This window comes from Anarhichas minor, unplaced genomic scaffold (assembly GCF_050575085.1).
Source record: "Anarhichas minor isolate MPS153535 unplaced genomic scaffold, ASM5057508v1 ptg000030l, whole genome shotgun sequence".
Classification (NCBI taxonomy): Eukaryota; Metazoa; Chordata; class Actinopteri; order Perciformes; family Anarhichadidae; genus Anarhichas; species Anarhichas minor.
In genome coordinates, this window is record NW_027466476.1 from 3,689,967 (window position 1) to 3,713,055 (window position 23,089).

Sequence of the window (23,089 nt, forward strand, 5' to 3'; positions counted from 1 at the left end):
AATGTATCTATCATAAACCTACTCTTGTGCACACATAACAAGTGCATAGTGATTATCATCAGGAGTTGAAGTCACGATTTAAAGCCAATACATCAATGTTTTTTAAATAATGTAAGTTTTATTGATTAATAAAAGCAAGCTCTGAAATGAATAATACATTTACAGAATGATATTCTGCGTTGAGATGGTGCACGAGGCTGCACAGATCTTTTCTGGCCACATGATGGAGCTCGTCCAACGTCTTTCCAGAGAAACTGAGCGTTAACTAATTTCTTCAGGAAATAGGCTACAAACCAAAGACTGACTCCAGTAGCCCAAATGAATCACCAGAAAATAAGGTTTAAATGAAAGGTACAATTCATGTATACCGTGTGAAGAAAGTATATCATTGGCACGAGAAATGTTACTGTCCAAAAGTATTCCAATATGAACATGATTGCTCTTTAAAATCACATTTCATCAACATTTTTCAATAACAGAGGAGAGAGGGGATTGCAGTCGTGTCATGGTTTATTTGAGAAGCAATAAAATAAAACAATACAAAGAAAAACAATCATACAAATCAAAATGCTTCAATTGCTCTGGTCCACCCACTGCCTGTTAACAGTGTATGTTTTAAAGAAATTGTTTGAGCGGCGAATATTTGTTCAAGGTCCGTCTGCTGCCAACTCACAAACTCAGATAGTCCACCTGAACCCAGCACTGAGATCAGGTTGGAGATGTTTGTGTTGTCCAACTGGTCCGAGTCTGAATGAAAATCATCCTCAGTTCTCATCCTTTTACATGGCACTGGCCCAAAGTCTGGCAAGTAAAACTCTGGATCAACAATATGATAACTTGTGTCCATCTTTCGCTTTTTAGTGTAGCACTGCGCGCCCTGCGGCTGTTTAGACTGCGCGCAACAGTCTGAGTGGAAGTATCCATTCGTGACAGTAGTCACCACATGCGTGTCCAAGTCCAGGACAGTCTTTTGGTTGGCTTGTAGGTTTGGGATAGGTAACTCCCAGGAGGATTTGTCTGCACAACTCCAACAGGCTTCCGAAACCATGAGGTCAGAGTCACTTGGTGAAAGCATTGCGCAGGCAGATGCATCTTGGTGCGCCACTTCTGCTGGCTGGCCGTTGGGCTGGTGCGCTCCGCAGTGCCAAGTCTCCGACTCAACCCCAGTAAAGTTGCAGTAGAAGTCATCAGCCAACTCCGTTAGGCTCCCGCTCAATTCAAAATAGTCTTGCCTTTCACGGACTGCCGCTACATCCTCATATTGATGCGTCCTTTGCGTTTGCGACACGTTTTTGCTCATGTAAAGCTGCCTGGCGTTTCTCAGTACGTACGTTACCAGTAAGTTCTTGTGGAGCTTGATGCCTCCTCTCTGCGTCCTGGAGCTTTGGATTTTCCTCAAAGAAATGGAGATCAGGTTCTGTGCTTCAAATGCACACTCCATCCTCAACCGGGCCAGCCGTTCTTTCCTCTAAGTCTCTCAAATCGGTTGTTTCTTCACTGAAGAAATGTGTCTTTAGTTGAGATTCCTACTGGATTCGTGTAGAGACTGTGTCCATAGCGCTCCATGTCTCCCCAGTAAGGGCATGGATTTGCAACTCTCATCTTTCCTTGCCACGCCCTCACATAGACATTGTCCAATGGGAGGGAGGCGGTGCTTCTGTTATACGCAAATATCACTACCAGCCTCATTCAGAATGCACGTAGGAGCGGGCATGCTGCATTTCACTAAATGTGTTCTGTGCTTTTTAAATCTCGGCGCAGACAAAAATCACCACAATTATTGTCCATGTAGAAAAGAGCAGAGTAGAATAGAATAGAAAAAGAGGAGTGGGACAGAATAGATAGAACATAGTTAGTAATTGCATTAGAATATAATAGAGGGTAATATAATATATTAGAAAAGAAAATAATGTGGTAACGAACAAACTGAATACAATAGAGCATATTAGAGAGTAATATAAACAAACAAGATCAGCATATACAATAGTAAAGAGTTACAGAGTGGAATAGAACAAAACACAATAGAAACAGAGGAGCCAAATAGAGTAGAATAAAGCAGTTAGTAATTACAATAGAATGGAATAGAGTAGAGAGTGAAAGCAAAGAGATAGAACCCAGTTGGTAGTTACAATAGAATAGAATAGAGAGTGACAGAATATAATAAAATAGCATGGGAGTAATAGAATAGAAGGACATGCTAGAGTATAATTTTATAGAGTAAAATAACACATACGAAAATAATATAATATAACCTACAGTAGTAGAGGGTATAGTGGAATAAGAGTAGATTAGAGTAGATCATAGCAGTTATAATTACAATAGAATAGAATAGAAGGTCCTTGAGAGTAATAGACTAGAATAGAACATAACAGAAAGTAACTAAAAGGAATATAATAGAGAGTAATATAATACAATAGAACATAATATAGAGTAATAGAAAAGAACAGGATAGAGTCGAGAGCAATAGAATGGAATATAATAGAATGGAGAGTAATAGAAAACAATATAATCAAGTTGAGAGAAATAAAACATAATAGAATAGCGAGTAATATAATAGAGTACAGTAGAGAATGACATAATAGAAAAGAACAGAATAGAGCAATTAGAATACAACAGAGCATACAGGATAGCAGTTTAATATAATAGAAAACAACAGTAGTACCATCATAGTAGATAATGATAGAATAGAATTTCTAAAAGAGTAACCAATAGAGCAGAATACAACATACAGTAAAGAGTAATAGAATATAATTGATTTGAATAAAGACTTGTACAGAGTTATAGAATATATTAAAACAACAATATTAGAGAGTGGACTGGAGGATAACAAAACAGAATGGAAAGAGAGAAGTATAACATAGTTGAATATAGCAGTTAGTAATTACAATAGAATGGAATAGAGTAGAGAGTAATATAATCGAATAGATAGCAATAGAATATAATAGAATAGTGTCGAAAGTAATAGAATAGAATAGAGAGTAATAGAATATAACATAAAAGAGAATAGTAGAAAAGAACATATTAGAGTAATGAGTAATAGGATACAATACAATAGAGAGTAATATAATAGAATACAACGGAACATACAAGATAAGCTAATAGAATAGAATACAACACAGTAAAGAGTGATGGAATAGAGTTAAATAGAATACAGTAAAGAGTAACCAGTAGAGCAGAATAGAACATGCAGTATTAGAGAGTAATAGAATGGAAGATAATTGAATAGTAGAGAGTAATAAAGTAGATTTGAGTAGAATGAAATAGAATATAAAGAGAGAGAGAGAATAGACAAGAATAGAGTAGAATATAGCAGTTAATAATTACAATAGAATGGAACAGAGTAGAGAGTAATAGCATAGAGACAGAATATAGTAGTTAGTAATGGCAATAGAATAGAATATAGTAGAGAGACAGAATAGAATATCCCTGAGAGTAATAGAAATAGAATAGAACAGAAAAGAAAGAAATAGAATGGAAACAAAGTAGAGAGTGATGGAAAATAGAATAGCGTAGAGAACAATAGAATAGAAAATAACAGTAGTACATAGAGAGAGATAGAACAGAGTCAAATAGAATAATAGTAAAGAGTAACCAATACATTACATTTTACATTACATTACAGTCATTTAGCAGACGCTTTTATCCAAAGCGACTTACAATAAGTGTATTCAACATCGGTATTCAAGAGAACTACTAGTCACCAGAAGTCATAAGTGCATCTCCTTTTTTAAACATGCATCTAAGAGCATAAACCAGAGCATAAACCAGAGCAAAAGTACAGTGAAACAAACTAATACAAATACAATAAGTGCCACAAACTAATGTAGAGCAGAATAGAACGTGCCACATGAAAGAGTGATGGAAAAGAATTAGATAAAGAATTGTAGAGAGTAATAGAGTAGATTAGAACATACAAAGAGTAATGCAATAGACTTGCAGAGAGTAAAAGAATAGCATATAATACAAAAATTATTAATAGACCTATTTTTGTAGAAGTACATGCAGTTCAAATAAGCTTCTCAGAGCCATGAATGAAAGAAAGGCCAAGTCAAATATGTCACCGACAAGATCTTAAAACTGGAAGGATACAAGAGTATAAACAACGGAGAAACAAGAAGCCAGCATAAAGGCAGACTGAAAATGGTAGGTTGGGATTGCACATGAAGAAGCACTCTGTAAACCCCAACCCCAAAATAGAACAGAACAGATAGAGGAAAACTGTGGAGAAAACAATATTCACTTCTACACAATACTATACAATTATGTACGATAATACCCTTCTATACTATACTGTGCTGTACTGTACTGTGCTGTACTGTACTGTAATATACCTGTTTCCGAAACAAATCTTTCCTCAGAAGCCAAATCACATAATACTCATGCAGAGTACATAGGTTTAATTCACACACACAGAGTTGATTATTAAGAATGTACTGTTTGGATGTGACAATGATGTCATTAGGACTGCCTCTGACAATAGAAATAGTGTCACCGCACTCACGTGTGTGGGGTAAAAGCTCTTTGTAGAGAGATTATCTGTCATCCGTGCCCCACATCTGTTTGTGTGTACACACACAGATGGCTGACATCATCCTGAACACCTGGATGAGACTTTGATTTCCTGCCAAATGCGTGAATCAGGAGGACAGCCACTATTATGGTTATCATGCTCTGATAATGGTGTAAATTGGAGTCTGACATGTGTGCTCTCTCTGGGATAGTTTAAATGGCAGAGAGCAGATTGATATCATATTTTATGGTACAGCGTGGGATGGTATGGTATAGCATTATATTTTATGGTATAGTTCAGCAATTTGTAGTATAGTAGTAGTGGATATTCAACTTTTATTTAAGGCTCATGAGTCCATATAGCAACAAACACAAATACAACAACAATAGATAGATTTGTTCACTTTCATTTCAAGTACCTTTGAAGGTGTTGCATTTAACATTTAGAGCATTAATATAGCAGCAAACAGCTTTTTGCTATGTAAAGATAAAGTGGAGTAATTATCAGAGCTTCTCCTTGCTTTGTTGACATAGTCGGGCTGGCAGCTCCTGCTTTTAGTGCATGTAGACATGCCCCACTGGTTAGCTCATTGCAGGCACTCGTCCCTGCTCTCATACAGAGGTTACAGCTGATAATGCCATCGCAACTGACAGTATTGTTGCTGAAGTGTAGGGCCCAGCCTCAGATTACCCCTCAGGTAAACTATTTGCTCGGTCAGTACTTTCGCTGTAGTTTGCACTGTTAGCACTGTTAGCTGTGAGCAGCTGCCCATGTTGAGAGCCGTTGAGAGGAAATCAAAATGTTCCCAATCTCGGATCTTGCACCTTTAATGGTAATATTGTAACACTACTATCACTATCTAAATCACACTGGAATAGAGATTCTGGATTATTAGCACTGTTTGACATATGAGATTATGTAGTAAAGTATAGCATAGTATCGTACAATAAAGTATAATAGGGGGAAAGTGACATTTTGGGTAAAATATATTAACATGTTGGTTTGGTTTGTTTTTGTGGGAACAAGAACCTTGAGAGCAAAAAGAATGCACGTTTTGTATATCATGGTCTGGATTAAGTGTTGCATTATGGGTGGCTAAATGTTAAAGCCACTGGCATGCAAATGTGACAAAATGAAGGTAGGTGCCAAATGTCACAGTGAAAAAAATAATAACCGTGACGAACATTTTATTGAGCATCACTGGAGAAAAAGCAAAACTTACAATTTGTGAGAGACAGAGGCAAAGGTCAGACCTAATGTCAAATGGATCAAGTTTCAGTTTTGAAGACACTGCTGTAGGCTACTTCCACACTTATGTTGATTTAAGTAATCCTACCCAGCTTATAAAACAGAGAAGGCTTTGCTGGTTAAATATTAAAACACATCCAGTAAGAATGGAAAGAATACAGGTATTCATGTTTACCAGTCTTTTATTACTAATCACATGGACCTCAGTGTGCATAACAAAAATACTTGTAGAGAAATGAACATGCTATTTTAATGATGAATCGTGTTTAATCTTAAATCATATATGCTTTTTGGACAATTTGAATAAACTGAACATATTATGCATGAACTAAAACATGGCGTTGGTTCATAAACAGACAATGCACAGACCTATACATAGCAAAACGATACAATAATAATACAATAATAAAATGGTGCATGATTCTTAATCTCTGAAACAAATATGGTCATGGTCTCTATGAAATCTTAAATACAGCAAGATGCTAACAAATTGAATTATACCATTTAGTACAGTGTTGGTATAGTACACTATGTCTACAGTCTCACTGTTGGGACGAGGTAAGTGTCAAGCTGAATGTCTTGAATACAATTTGATGTTAACTGAGGGAGATTAAACATATAGTGTTCTTTATTTTAATGGTGGTTTGTTCTTGTTTATTTATTTTCTCTCTGTACTGCTTCATTCCAATCCCATTACCACACACAACACACCTGAAACTGAAACTAAGACTTTGATTTCAACTTCTAGATAAAAGAGAAGAGATGTGTTTTCACAAAGAAAACAAAGAAGAATTTATATTAAGTAGAGTACAATTCAGATAGTATAGTTATACTAGTAATTTCCACAAAACTACCTTTTGCATAATAAGTATATTCAATACAAACAGGCTGTAATAAATCCTGCTTTTGTTGTGATTCTTTTCATGCTTTCAGATTTCTAAAACACCTTCAATATAACGTAGTTCAATATAGCATCACCACCAATGACACCCTCATAACGCACCACAGAGTGGAGTTGATACACAAACAAGTAAAGTATAATTCTCACCAAAAAGTGAACGTAATGTAGGCAGTACTTCATGCATGAATGACATTGTGCAGGCGTTTCTATTTTTGCAGTACATTTTTGCTTAATAAAGAAAATGATCTTTATAACAAAGACTTGCTGTATTCACATATTCTATTTTAAGAAGAGAACACTTATCTTTTTTTTTTTTAACCACAAATGAACCACACATACAACTGACAAAGAGAAAGCCTGTTTAGATTTGAATATGTTTTAGGCTTATGTGAGCCTTTGTTAGGACAACAAACTGTTCCAGCATCGGCCACTGAACATTTTTTCTGTCTCACACTTGTGACAAAGAGTTTTTTAAAGACAGGAAAAATACCACTGTAACTTTGAAATGAACATCTGATAAACAATTTGTTATGAGCTGAAACAAACAATATTAATTAAGAATAATGCCAATTTGATAACTCAAAAACTATATAGGCTATATATTCTCATATATAAACAATTAACTCTTTAGCAATGTTTCTTTATTGGTGTTAAACCTAAATATGACATAGTAAAGTTACTTCATACTAAAAATTTGAAGTGTTTTAAGTAATCTGCCTGAAATCCCGGACAAGGGACTCAGCCCCGCCCATAACCAACTCCTACTTAACCCAAAATTGAGAAGAAGAGTTGTAAAAATTGTACTTCCAGCACTTTTCTTGTCAATAAATCTATAGTTCTGAGTTGGTGGATGAGTCCAAACAGAAAATAATCACCTGCTAAACAAAGAATTGAGTCTTTCCATAGTGCGTCCTCTTAAACACAGAGCTGAGATATGCAGCTCAGTAGAAGATGCACACAATTACTTCAGAGGCGCGGTGCTTTATTTACATATGCAATATGCATAAGCAAGGTTACTGTGAGGGTGAAATAACCGCGAGATAGAAGGAGAGAAAGGAGGGGTTTGAGTGTGTGATGTGTGTGTGTACGTGTTTGTGTGTGTGGTGGTGATGGAGAGAGGGTGTGTGGGGCGAGGGGGGGAGGCAGAAAATTGGTGTTATCAATATTTAACCAACCCTTCCAGCATATTTATGGCAGACAATAGAGCAGACCTGCAACTGTCTCATGTGAGTGGAAGAGTATTTATTACAGACTGAAATAGAGGCTGTAAATAGGATGTTCATTGATATATCCCTGCCACACTTGCAGGGAATAAGTGAAGAGCCCACTACTTGGTACACCACTCTGACAGTTGATTCTTACCAAAATAAACTATTAACATATCTAGTAATTGCACGTCACAACCCCTGAGTGCATTACATATATTCATTAGGGGGATATTTCTACATGTGGCAAGCAGATGTATGTAATTCAATCAGTGAAGAAAAAGAAAAAAAGGAACCGAAAGAGCTATGAAAAGAGAGAGAGAAGAAATAAAATGTCTAGCGCTTTTTTTTTTTTCACAGACCCATGGCCTCTCTGAAAATGTTTCCATGTGTTGTGTCTGAGCACACTGAGAGCAAAGAAGGAAAACATTCTCTCCTCCAAACCACATGCAACAGATTCTTTCTGAAGCCAAATAAATCAACCCTGTGCTTCAGATCATGTGACACTTTTTGTGCTTTGTGTTATTCCCAACATATCCTGTTTCACCCCTCCTCCCCCCACCCCTTCCACCCCCATTCCAACGCTCTTATACATGCACGCACTAACACTGCACACACACACACATATATATAATACACGTGCACATTCAGAGTTTCCATTTCCTGTGCGTAAGATCACCTGTACAGACAGAATGGCGGGCTTCAATGCGACATGCTCAGGCAGGAAAACAGGAAAGGGAGTTCAAGGGTGTCCAACATGAAATACTCACAGTTAGGGGAAAACCCAGAGCTCACGGCAGCACTTCAGTTTCTTACAGAAAGTAAGTAAAGTTTCACAAGTGCACTTTTGTTTTTGTTTTTTGCTTTAGCACTGCCATCATGCGATCTACTTTTGTTCTCGAAGGACTTAACAACTGGCTGTTGAAGGACAATACATACATTTCAGTGCATGTTAATGGGATCATGCAGCGTACATGCATTAGGCCTACGGTATACCTTTGGAACAAATGTGTGGCCTTTTTAAAGGAACAGTTCAACAGTTTGGGAAACACTTTTTTATTGCTTTCTTGTCGAAAGTTAGATGAGAAGATCTATACCACTCTAAAGTCTTCATGGTGAATATGTTGCTGTACTAACAGCCAGTTAGCTTAGCTTAGCATAAAGACAAGAAACAAAGCTAATGGCATTGGCTGTGTCCAAAGGTCAATGCTTTTTCACTAAATGCTAATTTTAGCATGCTAAAATGCTAACAATGACAATGCTAATATTCTAATATATGTATAATTATGCGGTTTAGAGGTGAATCATATTAGTTTAGCATGCCAGCATGCTAATGTTTTCTATTGACATAGGGGATTATGCTGTTTTGCTGTTATCAGATCAATACCACTCTCATCTCTGTAAATCTCATCTTGTAAATATGATGCTGGAGCCAGCTGCCAGTTAGCTTAGCTTAGCATAAAGAGTTGAAACAGGGGGAAACAGCTAGCTCTGTCCAAAGGTAACAAAATGCGACTACCAGCACCTCTAAAGTTCAATAATTAACTTGTTTGTTTACTCCGTACAAACACCAAACACCAAAGAAGCATATAGCAGCACAGCTAATATTTAACTTTTCCTTTAAGCATTCCATATTTTTCTGACGTACTCTATTGCCTATCCCCCATTTCTTTCCTCGAATACCTTCCAGCGGTTTTATTTAGCATGTACTATTGTTACTTTGTAGTTCTTGCTATATGTGCCATGCCATACTGATCAATCGCCCCTGTACTCAGTGGGGTAACACAATGTTCCCCAGTGCATCTGACAGCCATCCCTAGCCCATTTACTGTCAAATGGGCTCCGCTCTCTTTGCCTGAGCTCAGATGCAGATTTATGCCAGAGCAATGCCGGTTCTTGCATATTAGATGAAAGCCTTGTTTGCATATACCCGCTCTCTCTCTCCACCCCTCCCCTCCTTCCCCCCCATCTTTCTCTCTCTTCCTTTTTTCTGAGGCGTCACTTTAATATGTATGCAAATGGGCTGCGCTCCACGGGCAGATATGTGTGGAGTCCTGTCCTGCAGTCAGGAGGTGTAGGAGAGATTGTGTTTGTATTTATGAGGCATGGGCCCTGCCGCTCTTGGGAGAGAAAACGCTGCGAGTAGTGTGGTGGAGGCTCTGCAGTGCAGGCAGAATGCAGATATGCCAATAACAGAGTTCATGGTTGTCACTAATGATAAGAGGAGACAATTAGACAATAGCATAGCTGTAATGTAACCCCCCCCTTACACCCTCTTATACACACACACACACACACACACACACACACACACACACACACACACACACACACACACACACACACACACACACACACACACACACACACACACACACACACACACACACACACACACTCGCTCTCACACTTACAAACAAACGCACAAGCCTCTCGCATCCCTGCTCTGGCATGAAGCGAGCAAGAACAGACTGAGGAGGAGACGCTTCTTCTGGAATGTTCTTTATACTGCAGCAGCTCTTCTCAGCTCTCCTCGATCTGGATCGGGAGTCGTGGGTGATTGGTGTGGGTAAAAGACCAATCTATCGATCAAGAGCATCCCTCAGGGGGGTGAGGATCACTGTCAGGGGCTGAGGCAGTGGAGACAAGGTCAGGTCACCTATGAGAGAGGCACCTTTAACCCATTTCATCAGTCTGATACTCCCCAGACAGGCCTCAAAAGCCTGTGATCAATAATGTCTCGGTAACAGTAGAAACTGAAATAAATCAACAATACAACGGCTCCTAGTTCTGTAGCTCGCATCGTCTTTATTTTAGCATGTAACAATTTCCTGTTACATGTATGTATTACAAAAGCACAGGAAATATCTAGTCTTATCTGATTTTGGTGTGTATTTTAAAATTAAAGAAGAAAAATTAAATGAAAATAACAATGAATGTCTGGTATTATGTTCAAGGCATAATAGTATCTTGGCTTGGTGCCAATCAATGATCTACTTAGGCAACACACACACACACGCACACAGAGAGAGAGAGAACTGTGTGCAAATCAAATGTGTTTCCTTCCTCTCTCTCTCTCTCTCTCTCTCTCTCTCTCTCTCAATAACACACACACACACACACACACACACACACACACACACACACACACACACACACACACACACACACACACACACACACACACACACACACACATCCCCTTCCTCCATCATGAATAAACCATACTGTGTCTATGAGTCATGTACCACCCCCACGTCCCTCTCTAACCCACTCCCCCTATTTGCGCTGCTAGAGTAAAAACGCTAATTAACGTGATGGCTAGCTCCAGCTCCTGTCAGCAGCTTGTGGGGGCCTCTCAACCAGGCAGGCTCCACCGGTCTCTGGTTTTAGCAGCTCTCTCCCCAGCCGCCATCTCTGGAGAACCGGGGCCCCTCATTCATATTCAGCCCCAGTCGCAGGCACCTGGAAGCAGCCAGCAACCACCTTCACAACCACTACACAACCCCCCATAGTGTCTATCACCAGCCCCCCTGGTCAAGCCCACCGCCTGTCAATGCTGGATCCCCCTTACTGCTGGTAAAAAAAAAAAAACACCCGCAAAAGACACCCATTTACCCTCTCCCACACACACACACACACACACACAAACACACACACACACGCTTTCTCCATTTTCTTAAACTACAATCCAATTGGAACACACATCCAAACTGAAAAACTCCATTTAGGAGATGTGGGAGCTAGAAACTCCATCTAGGAGATGACACAACCCAACTGATGGGTTAAATCAGCCAACGGTGGCAAGAGAGGGAGAGAGAGAGAGGGAGAGCGGGGGAGAGGGAGGGAGAGAGGGAGGGAGAGGGGAGAGGGAGAGAGGGAGAGGTGAGAGGGAGAGAGGAGAGGGGAGAGGAAGAGAGGGAGAGGGGAGCTGTGTGCCTTGGTGGACTAGCTCGGTAACCATGGAAACGCAGCCGGGAGAGCAAGAAACAGGAACATACAGAATCTGTTTCTGCTGAGACTTGCACATGTGGCACAGTACTGCTTCTCCTCCTAGAAGAAGTGAAGGGGAGGAGTGTGTGTGAGTGTGTGTGTCTGTGTGTGTGTATGTAAGCCCTTATGAAACATACATGCCTGCTGCCTCTCCAACCAAGCTCACTGGCCCGTCCTAGTCACTGAGTGAGTCACAACAACACAAAAGATATTATGGTGAAACTGAAGCACACAACACCCAGTGTTTAGTGGCAGGCTTTCTTCCCTCCCCCCCACCCCTCCCAGACTACTGAATACGGTGAGGTAGAGGTTGCATGCGTGGTATGAAGAGAAAAAGATAAAACACAAAATATAAAGGCGAGAAAAACCAAAAAAATTCCCCTCCACAGCCGCTGTTTCTGCCTATTTTCTCTCCCTGTGCCTCTCCGCCGCTCCCCTTCTGCCTGTCTTTTTTCTCTTTCCTCTTGCTCCCTCTTTCTACAGGCTCAGTCTAACCTCCCCCTCCCCTTTCCTCAAGGGAATAAAGGTCGTAACGCAAATGATTACTCAAACCCGAGTTGCCATAGAAACGCAGTCATGTGACTAGAGCAGGCATGCATAGACCACAACAAAGAGGTGGATCAGAAAACCAGCGCTAGAAAGAGCTGTAGCTCGCCTTACTGGTGCCTCAGTGCATTTCACTCAAATTCAAGCTTTTAAAAATAGGCGAGCAGCTTGAAACGCAGGGGGAGAAAAGCAGAGAAAACGACACTCCAAAGAGTCTGGACGAGAGAGGCTGTCGTGAATCTAGGCCGTAACACTGCAGTGTGCCATATAGTCTACCATTCACTAGCATACCAAGGGTGTGTCCTATTCATCATGTCCTTCTTGAGGCAGAGCTCAGGCGCCAGCTGTCTGGAATTTCTGTGAAATGGCGTCAGTTGTAGAAGTGTAGAGGGTGGTGGATTTGTGTGCTTCTAAAATAGGAGTCGAAGTATGGAAGTGTAACTTTTTGGTGCGCTACACTTTCAAATTATTCCCCTTAAAAGAGCAAGAACAGCTTTGTGTTAAAGGTAGCGTGTAGCACTATGGTTACTTTACTCGTTGAAAGAGTTTTATAAAGAATTGTGAACAGAATCTAAGTTTAACAAGGAACTAGGAAAGTAGGAAAACACATTCTGGAAGAGTTGTATGAAACAGTAAAACAGTGAATAAAATAAAGTAGTTGTGGAAAAGACAATCTCTCAGTATTGAATTTGAATCTTGACATATTTTCCCTCAACAGAATAGAGAGAATAAAAAAACATATTTAGAAAAAAAACCTCAATAAAGCGTTAAAGCTAAATGAGAACTATAAAGGCTGGTGAGCACAACAGTCAGCATGTGTCAGATTAAAGGAGGAACCAACACCTGGAGCAGAATGAGAAGGTGGCCTGTCCCAACAGGATTCACTTATCCGGCATCCAATCCAACCACACTGAGATTAGTCCTGAGAGAGCCCGGCGACCTGCGACCATCTCTCAGAGACCAACCGACACCCCCCACCCCCCACAACCCACGCACACACATCCCCACACCCAGTCACAGCTTTACATTTACCAGTGCCTGAGCCAAACAACAATCATCTTACGTGAGATCAAATATGCTGTATGGAGAGTGCATAAGTGCAGTTGATGTCAAGTGAGAGTTTGCTTTTTATTCGCCTTAACATTAACAGCGATTGATTTTGGTGAGCTCCATCAACGCAAGCAGAGCACTAGGACGGGGCACATTTCTTTCAGATGAAGTCACCACATCTGCAGTTATGAACACTGTGTTTCAATGTCTACGCTCTCTTTCGCTCTTTCTTCTTCTCTCTCCCACTCACGTCTGAATCCACGCTTGCCTCCACACCAACAAACACATAGAGCACGTAGATGTATGGGCAAACACATAAATACACAATCTAAAAGGGTAGTGTGTGTGACCCCCCCACCCCCACACTGATGCTGGCCATTTCCCTCCAAAGTCCACCACAACTCCCATGAGGTTTCAGGCAGCAGCTGAGTGTTCAGTGATGTCTGCAATCAACCCGTGTCTAGACAATGTCTACTGGAAGACAAGGAGATACATACTCTGCACAGGCTGCGCTCAATAGAAGAAAAGGCCTGCGACAGACCACGATGTCTTTCAGTTGGTGACACAGTGGTTAATGAAAAGGTTAAGGCCAGACTAGGAACTCAGCCGACAACATGAACAACAACAAAAACAGCATCATTTGGGAAAAATTCCAGCGAATTTCAAATCAAAGCCGTTATTGCCCAAATTCACTTTGCAGGTTTTATGCTCATAGCTGCTTTGCAGTAGCTCATTTTTATCTCACAAAAGAGCCCAGTGTCTCTTATTTTAATGAATTCATATCAGTGAAATGAGTTGTGTGGTTCTATCCTTCAAAATGTGGTATTAAAAGTCCTTGTACTGCGTATTATTCTTTTGTTCATAGTCTGTGAAGCTTTCATAGTCTGTAGAGCTGAAGGTGATGATGGTGTCAGGGACTGCGGCTAAGACCAAGAATTGGGGATGAAAAATAAGAAATACTTGGTTGTTCTAACATGGAAACAGGTTATTTGAAGAAATAACTGATTGACAGAAAGACTTTCAAATAAAGAGGGCAACATACCAAACATGGAGAGTTGGGACCAGGTCATTGTTTTGAAGTCACAATTAAGTCTTTGCACTCAAGTCCAAGTCCTAAACTTTGAGTTTTTAAGTTTAAAAAAGTCATAATGCGCTCTTCCCCAAATATAATGCAATTTAACCAACACTATTAATATATACAAATGATGAATGCTTTTTAAAATGCATTTGTGAAAACAAGTTTGTTATAATAAGCGTGACTGAACTTATAGAAACAAAGATCTGGTGTTGATTTGCTGGGAATGAATCGTTTTGTGATACGAATTGATTGTTATCACACTTTAAATTACATAAACGTACTTTTTCATCTTTGGGATTGGGGAAAGGAATCAAGTATTTTTAAGTCAAAAGTGTAGAGTCCAAGTGTTATTGGTGTTAAAGTCCAGGTCGAGTTGTGTCTTTTCTGTATTTTGTGAAGCCGAGTCTAAAGTAATCCAATTTGTGACTCGAGTCTGACTCGAGAGGTGACTCGAGTCCACGCTTCTGCGAGCATGTTATATAAGGTTTTCATTTCAAAATGACATTTTAGAAATATTGTGTAAACTTTGTTAACTTAGAAGCATTTAAACGTGTTACTTTGTCAACCAAAACACATCCATTTTTTTTTGTTTGTAAATATCAAACTTTCTAGTAGATTATCGGGATCATATTTTGGAACGACTTCTCCGTACGACAATGTGATTGTAAGAAAATAAAAGATCTACACTAGCACCAGCAAAAAAAAAAATCAAAAAAAAGGCGCAGAAGGTCTAAGCAACGGCTGAAAGACACAATGGGTTGCAGTGAAAGAAAAGGCTATGAGAGAATGAGCAGGTGTGGTGGGAAAGACCCATGGGCTTCAGGGAGAGAATGGATCAATAACTAATTTCAGTACCGAGCTTCACTCGCACTGTTTTCCAATAAATGCTGGATGGAGGGAACTGCCTCAGCCCTCCCCCCCTCTGTAGGCAGGGATTGGACCCTACAGAAGGAGGCTGTTTTTTTCCACTGTTGTGGTTGTTGGTTGGGTGGATTATGTGCCTACAGCTACTGCATTGTATAGATGTAATCCAACGTTGCCATTTTCATTTCCATGCGTCCTCCATGAGTGCTCCCACAACCACTCCACACATGTCGTCTCTGTAACTTTTTTTTTTTTTTTTTTGTTACTGCTCTTCCTCCTGCAAACACCCCCCCCCCCCCCCCTTTTCTCATTCGACCAGGGTTGAGGTTTTGTCAAGAGATCGAGACAGACAGGAGAGTGAAGCGTGTGTCATGCAGGGCTGCTGCTGCTGCTACTGCTGCGGAGGCTCTTCTCCTCAGAGGCTGTGACCTAGATAACCAAGAGGAGCTGGAGCGCTTGCAAGCCTTGGAGCCACTCCAGCTTCAGCAATGTCAGGAAGGGGTTAGTTGTGTAACACAATGTCCTATTTCGTTTGCTCGTCACACACACACGGACGCAAACATGTACTCTATGGTGTTCCTGTACATTAATAGTATGTTTCTCTCAGCCAATGTTTGTTTATTACCAAAGACGGGATGTGCAGAATGGGTTTTGTAAATATTTGAGAGCAAAAAAAAAAAAAAAAAAAAAAAAAAAAAAAAAAAAAAAATTTAAAAAAAAGAGGACGGGGGTCCCTACATTCATTTGAATTTAAACATAAGCATTAAGAATGCTTGGCAAAACTTTCCACGCCAGCAGCCACTGCAGCTACATGATGTCACAGCAACACCATGTCAAAACATCTACAGGCTTCCTGCCGTGTGGCAGCTTTATATTCCTGCTTCTTTATTTTAGCGTTCACTCAACTGATGCTTGGTGTATGAACACAACCGCAGAGGTAAATATAGAAACAATTATTTCCCTCCAAACAAGTAGCCAGAGAGTTTGAGTCACATTCAGCGCTGCACTGCCACTACCTGGTCAGTGTCGAGCTGTAACATGTTGACAAACATAAAATAATGGCTAACAGGTATTTCTGGATAGAATAAGGCTTCCGGGACACATGTTGGTGAGACGCATGCCTTGTTTTATTGGTCCAACTTCATATTAAGCAGGGGATACACTAATTCCACAATACACCACCATCACGTTGGGGAGATGAAATATAGATGGAGCCTACTGCGCTGGAACAACTTAAGTAGGCTGCACTGTGAATAACTAAATCTTTGACCCCGGCATGAGTTGCTTTTGAGACGCAAGAGCAACACTGCCATCTGGTGGCTTTTATTTTGTATTGCACATCCCTTTACACATCCCTCAACTGTACAGCTGTTTAATCATAACAGTGAGAACTTTGTTAAATGCCACAGGGTCATTTTTACAGACATACCTTTGTGTCTTAAAGTAAACATACCAACATGCGTCTGTTAATTTGGTACAAACAACAACAATAATTAAACAAAGGCCTCAATGGTTTGTTAGGTTTAGGTTAATTTATGCTCAGACATGTTATATAAATTATTACAGGCCTGTTCATTCATTAGATTTGGGTTTTAGGTAGAACACAAAGTAGTCAGTAGCTTATATTGTCAGCGCTGGCTATGTTGGGGCTTGAAGCGGTCCCAGCCAGGCTTTGGGATATATGTGCGTTCAGGAAGAATAAAGTCTTTCAGTCTATCGGGTAACGGCAAGGCTTTGACTCTGTCTGCCAGGGGCCAAGGCTGTAGCTGGCTCCTTATGAATGCCCTACAAAGGCATCGAAGAGCGGGAGGGCTCGCTTCGTGCTGTACCACACGGTCGTGCAGGTCTACCAGAGCCTGAGCGTAAGGGTGAGGGTCCCGACCGGGCACAGGGAGCTCCAGCCTGAGAGGCAGATGCAGCATGGGGACGTCTACCCTCGCTAAGTCGAGCAACGCCTCAGCTTGCTCCAGAAGCTCAGAATTGCGACTTTGATCAGAGCACTGCAGCAGGGCCGTTTGCAGCCGCTGGAAAAGAAGGCTGTAACCTGACCAACAGGACTCGCCGTGATAGGAGCAAACCAAAGAGGCCCCTCTTTGGATTAAGAGCACAGCCAGAGGGAAGAGCAGGTCAAAGTGCTCCAGGCTCGTCTGCGTCAGGGACGGCTCGCCATCCTCATTCACACAGCAGCTGGGGTCCACACCGTGAGCCAGCAGGAGCTGCGTGGTTTTCAAGCAGAAGTTACCGATCTCGGCAGCGTCCTCCTCGTTGGCCTCCAGAGCCTCCTTCACCAGAAACACCAAGGAGGACTCAACTGTTTCACCTTCTACAGTCGCAGCATTAACGTCGGCACCTGTAGTGAAGAAAGCGTCACTCAGAACAAATCTGTTACATGCACATTAGAGCATATGCGCCTTAGCATAGGTACCGTAGATATTTATCAATGACTCGTTTGACAACAAAGTAAATGTTTCGGACCTTTATGAAACTCACAAAACTAGTGAGGATAGCTCAGAGAGCTTTCACTGGTTACAGCTTTAATAATTAATGAGCCTTTTTTAAGGGGTACTCCAGCAATGTAGTACTTCCATAAAGTTGGTGGACTTGTGAAACAGGTAAAATAAAAGGTAACAATTGAAGAAGGTATCCTGATGTCCTTATTTTCCAAATCTACAACTAATAAATATCAATGACGTTCTAATTTTATTGTCATCAAATGACAATAAAATGATATAGTATCATGTGGTGTCAGTCATCAGTAGGCAGGACGCCAGTATCCCAAACTGCGTCTCTCTTCTCAGAATGTTCCACACTCACTACTGACCTCCTTTAACTGGCATACTGAGAACATTGGAATAAAATGATTTCACCTGGCTGAGAGATGACGGTGCACTTACTCCTGTTAGATATTTTAACAATATCTTCCATTACCGACAGATAGATGCATGTGTATGATTCTAATGTTCAGTAGGCAGTTATGTTTGAAATGGTCACAGTCAAGAGACGTATCTTGAAGGACTGGAAATCTGGATCAACAATTAAAAACTTTTGAGAAAAATTGTCCATAAAAGAGCTGGCTTTGGAAAAAGAAAAGACCCGAGACCTGGTTGTAATTACCTAAAAGAGACAAGACCATGACGTCTACATGATGTCCATTTTTTTAGCCTGACAACCACTGACAGTTTACTTTGATCTCAAAATGCATACAGGTGGGCAGGCAGGTATGCACACTAACACAAGTTGTGGTTTAACCACGATCCTGTTTGAGAGAGTATTTGAAAGTGGACAAAGTGAAGATGAAGGGTGTTTTACAGTCAGTACCTCTCTGAAGTAGAAGCTGGATGTTCTCTGTGTTATGCACAGTGAGGCCATCGCTGCTGGCCAATGCATGGAGCAAAGGGCTTTTTCCTTTGGAGACAAGAGCAAACCAATCGGTTTTCAGAATGAAAGAATCAGTAGCAGAATTAATATTGTTTAAATCGGCCGAGCAATGTAAATGTACCATGTTTATCCATTGCATTCACATCAGCACCCAGGTCCAGCAGGGTGAGCAGGCAGGCGAGCCTCTCTGACTCCTCGCTGGCAAGATCCAAAGGACTGCTCTCATGGATCTACAGAGTAAAATGTATATTATTCACATGGAATACTAAGAAAACAGACGGGGTACCACGACAACAAGAGAGGACATGAATCCAAGTTTGACCGTCGCCTCACCCTGTCTCTCTTTTCAACACTCGCTCCGTGCCCGACCAGCAGCCTCACCATGTTTGGCTTGTTCCTCAAAATAGCTATGTGTAGAGGATTGTAGTAAGAGACTGGGTCTGGAGGGTAGACACACACATTCATATTAACACAATGATTCTTTATCACAGAGATTAAATATAGAAGTCAGACGGATAAAGATTTCTGACAATACTACATCCAGTATAAAAGCACATAATAAAAAGGTAATTCTCAGTTTTACATGCAACAGAACTGCACCTGCACGTGACTGAGGTTTCTCAGTGGAACACAGACTGATTGTTTCTTCCTGCGTGCATCTTTATACAACAAATTCTATTTTATGTATACATTATAATAGGTGTCAAGATGATTAAATTCCACATATGTGACTAGTAGCTATCCTAACTATATATGCTCTTGCTTCAGCACAGTGCCTGTCAGATAACTGGCACAAGCTATTCTTAAACAGGAAGGAAAAGGATGACAAATAGTTGAAAATGAATAGAGAAACTCGAACATTTCTGCATGCTACAAGGGAGAATTTGTCAGTGTTAACTTTCTTGAAAAAGACATTCAAGAAATGAAAAAGATGAATGAAGCAGCCTCTGCCAGGTTTCCCTAATTATGTCCCGAGGGAAAGACATTTTCACTCCCACTAGAGGTCACCATAGCAAAGTCTGGCTGAGCCCTGGCAGGTTTCATCACTGCTGCAAGACATGCCGCACTTTCCGTTGCAATTTGCTAAAGGCAGACTTATTCTCTCAAGTGCATATGGACGGCAACTCACTCAATTTACAATATGCCGGAAGAAGTAAAAATGGCAGGTCTACGTATGTTTCGAAGTAAAAATCTGTCTTTAAATGTTTGTAATGAATTCAACTGACAATGTAGCAGAGACTAACAATCACCCATTAAAACTGGAGCAAGATGAAAGCTACTCTAGCCAACACGGCATATATTGGTCAAGTAGGATGGAGTGCAATAGCCAGAGTAACCAATATCAGTGTGTTGGTTTCTCTGGATGGCTAATCCTATTTTAGGTGCTTGGTTATTTTACTAAAACTTTGTACTATGTATTTACAGCCCCCTCACAAATTATTTCTCACCTTCAAAATTTAGATGAGCTCCATAGCGTAGAAGGATTTCCGCTGCGTTCACCAGTCCCCGCTCTGCCACCTTAAACAGGGCATAGCTGATGCCTTCCACAAACACGTCCGACTGGGACTCCCGCTCCAGAAGCTCCGCTAGAGAGCCACAAGCGCCAGACGGATCCTCGGGGCTTCGGACTCTGGACACAAGAGCAGAAAGTAGCACTGATTCAGACAAACTGTGTTTCTATCCAATGCATTCTGAAGTTACAGCGGTTATGGTACTACAGCTGGAGTAAAATACACCGCTACAAACAATTTAAACAGGACGATTGTTTAAACTTCGCTTTACCTGTCCTCGTGAGTACCGTCTCCTTCCTCCAGTCCAACAACACACAGGACAGCATCTACCAGCGGCTGGTACTCATATATGATCCTACGAAACCCATGGAGGAAAGGCATGGCTCCTCCACTCTATACCTGGAGCACAAATGTACAAGAGAACACAAGTCATATCGAAGGCTTCTCTTCAGATCAACATGCTTAACCCTCATCCTGCCAACATATTTAACACAGAGCGACAACTGACCGGGGAACACAGGAAGAAACTACTGTAAGAAACAGCCATCATAGGAAATGTTAACTTCTGCTCAAAACATTACTAGTTATGTAATTTATATAATCTGGAGGAAAAAAACTATTACAAATAATTTGCATATTGTGTAAAAGGAAAACAGCACAGTTAATCTGTCTACTTCTAAAGTGCTCCAACCCCCCTGCAAGTGTTGAAGCAGACATATATTTTTTGTAGAAAAGAAAGCAATGATATGAAGTAATTTGGAACAAATTGACAAATACATTAAATATAGAATTGATAGAATAAAGCATCAGATTTGACAAAAAAATAAATGTACCTCTGGAGTCTAGTTATCCTAGTTGGTAGGATGTCGATGTCAGCTGACAAATGTTTTTCGACACTTCACGCTAACTTGCACGTTGCAACTCTGCAAACAATATTTTATAATCTTAATGAATGTATTTTGTAACTTCTGCTCAAGCACCGTTCAACTCTCTTCTTAACGTTAGTTAACGTTACATTTGGCCAACGTTAGCTAACTTTATGTTCTAAGACAAACGTTACTCGTCATATTGTAACGCTGGCGAGCTAACTTAGCAGGCACATGTTAAACGTCGCAGTGGACGCTAGCATGGGTGGCTAAATGTATCACTCATTTCGTTTCCTAAATCATGAATTCAAGTCTTTGAGATAAATTACTAACAAGGTAAATCGTTATAAACTCACTCAGACACTCACGCCAGTTGTACGATCGTAAAACCGGAAGCCTCCCGCACGCCGACGTCATTCGCGTCAGTCCGACGGTGTTTTCGTTCCCCGTTAAAGCACAAGAGGGCAACGATGGTTCCTCTTGACGCTCTGTCCTTAACCTGCAGCTACAATGTAATGAACAAAACAAGATTTATCCAGTTTAGAACTCAAAAAAAAGATGAATGAATAAATGAACAAGCAAGCGTATCACTCAGTTACTAAATAAACAATGATAGAGATTGGTAAGCTTGATGCAGAGGCTTTTTTCTTCTTTCTTTGAACAGTAGTTTGTTATTGAGGCATAACGGGGTATCGGAATTATATATAGATTTTTTAAAAATTTGTAAACTATTTGCAACAAAGATAATTTAGTTATTTGGTGCAGATATGAAGCTTTGTGTGCTTATGATGTGTTTTCTATTGAGCACGTAATGGCTTTACAGGTTTCAAGAAAGGTTAGGACTTTAATTGAATTGGGAGGGTTTTAAGTTGTGATTGTGCAGGAAACTGTCAATCTGATCTGGCAACACTGTTCACAGATCATAATTCCCAGTCTACTAACATGTCCCGTCATGTATTTGACAAACCATAATAACAGACCATTTTCATTAGGTCTGCTTCTTCCAGAGATAAAGACACTGATTACCATTTGGCATTTTTGTTTGATGTTCTTACAGACAAAATGTGACCAACAAAATATTTTACCAACCAATTACAGTTCGTCCTTTGTTTTACTTTGTCCATATGGCACATTCGTCTAAGACAGCAGCATTTTTTTTTTTGACAACTACTTCATTATTCTGACAGCATCTGGTTGGTAACAGTCGCCTTTGTCCTGTTAGCAAACAAACCCCTGCCGTGTCTGGGTTTGGTGACAGATGGCTCGCTATGAGAGCTGTTGAATTATATGCTCTCTTACAAAAGACATCATTTTTAACACATCTGTGTGTCTAATTTTGAACACATCATATGGTAATGCCATTGTACAATGGATATTTTTGAACTGACTTTAATGAAAAAGCAATGTTCAGTAACAAGAAAATCTGAATATGCAGTTTCTGTTTACAGCTATTTTGGTACCCTTAATGATAGCGCTTTATGTGAAGCTCCTACTGTACCTATTGTATTAATAATACATGCAAACTAGAGATTCTGTGTGTAAAATGTATTAAAATTATGATGAACAAATACATACGATGGGAATCATTTCAATGCTTTTACTGCAGTTGTGTGTGTATTATGTGAGGTAAAGTACAGTATTCTGTATGATTGCAGACCAAAAAATGGTTGATTCAAACAGTCTTTAGGTGGCAGCAGTGCATCACTGGCCTACACAGGTCTCTGAGCTTGGAATCAGTGGTACACATTTGTACAGCACATGCACAAGCCCTCATGTAAACATGGGCAAAAATGCAAACAAACAGTCCTGGGAGAATCTGTTCTCCATACTCAGAGCTTCTCCTCTGAAGTGGAAAACAGAATGCAGTAATTTAATCAAGGCTTGATTAATTCTAATTTTGTCACTTTCAGGAAAATGATTATTTTCACATCCAGTCACC

General features: G+C 40.4%; 2 protein-coding genes across 4 annotated transcripts; both read right to left on the reverse strand.

Annotated features, from left to right (window-relative positions):
* Positions 1 to 492: 492 nt before the first annotated feature.
* Positions 493 to 2,011, reverse strand: LOC142964376 (immediate early response gene 5-like protein). The gene has a single exon (XM_076104671.1). It carries the CDS (start codon positions 1,439 to 1,441, stop codon positions 563 to 565), a length of 879 nt encoding a protein of 292 aa, XP_075960786.1. The 5' UTR covers positions 1,442 to 2,011; the 3' UTR covers positions 493 to 562.
* Positions 2,012 to 16,500: 14,489 nt separating this feature from the next.
* On the reverse strand, positions 16,501 to 21,582 carry asb6 (ankyrin repeat and SOCS box containing 6). 3 transcript variants are annotated; one of them, XM_076104674.1, is made up of 7 exons: positions 21,519 to 21,582; positions 20,556 to 20,683; positions 20,222 to 20,403; positions 19,107 to 19,213; positions 18,895 to 19,003; positions 18,714 to 18,800; positions 16,501 to 17,745 (listed from the first exon to the last, which is right to left on the reverse strand). In XM_076104674.1, exons 2-7 carry the CDS (start codon positions 20,663 to 20,665, stop codon positions 17,024 to 17,026), a joined length of 1,317 nt encoding a protein of 438 aa, XP_075960789.1. In that variant the 5' UTR covers positions 20,666 to 20,683; positions 21,519 to 21,582; the 3' UTR covers positions 16,501 to 17,023. The 3 variants fall into 3 exon arrangements, with proteins under 3 accessions (XP_075960789.1, XP_075960787.1, XP_075960788.1); XM_076104672.1 differs by having other exon boundaries at positions 21,507 to 21,582; XM_076104673.1 differs by lacking the exon at positions 21,519 to 21,582 and adding an exon at positions 21,118 to 21,274.
* Between the last annotated feature and the right edge of the window lie 1,507 nt (positions 21,583 to 23,089).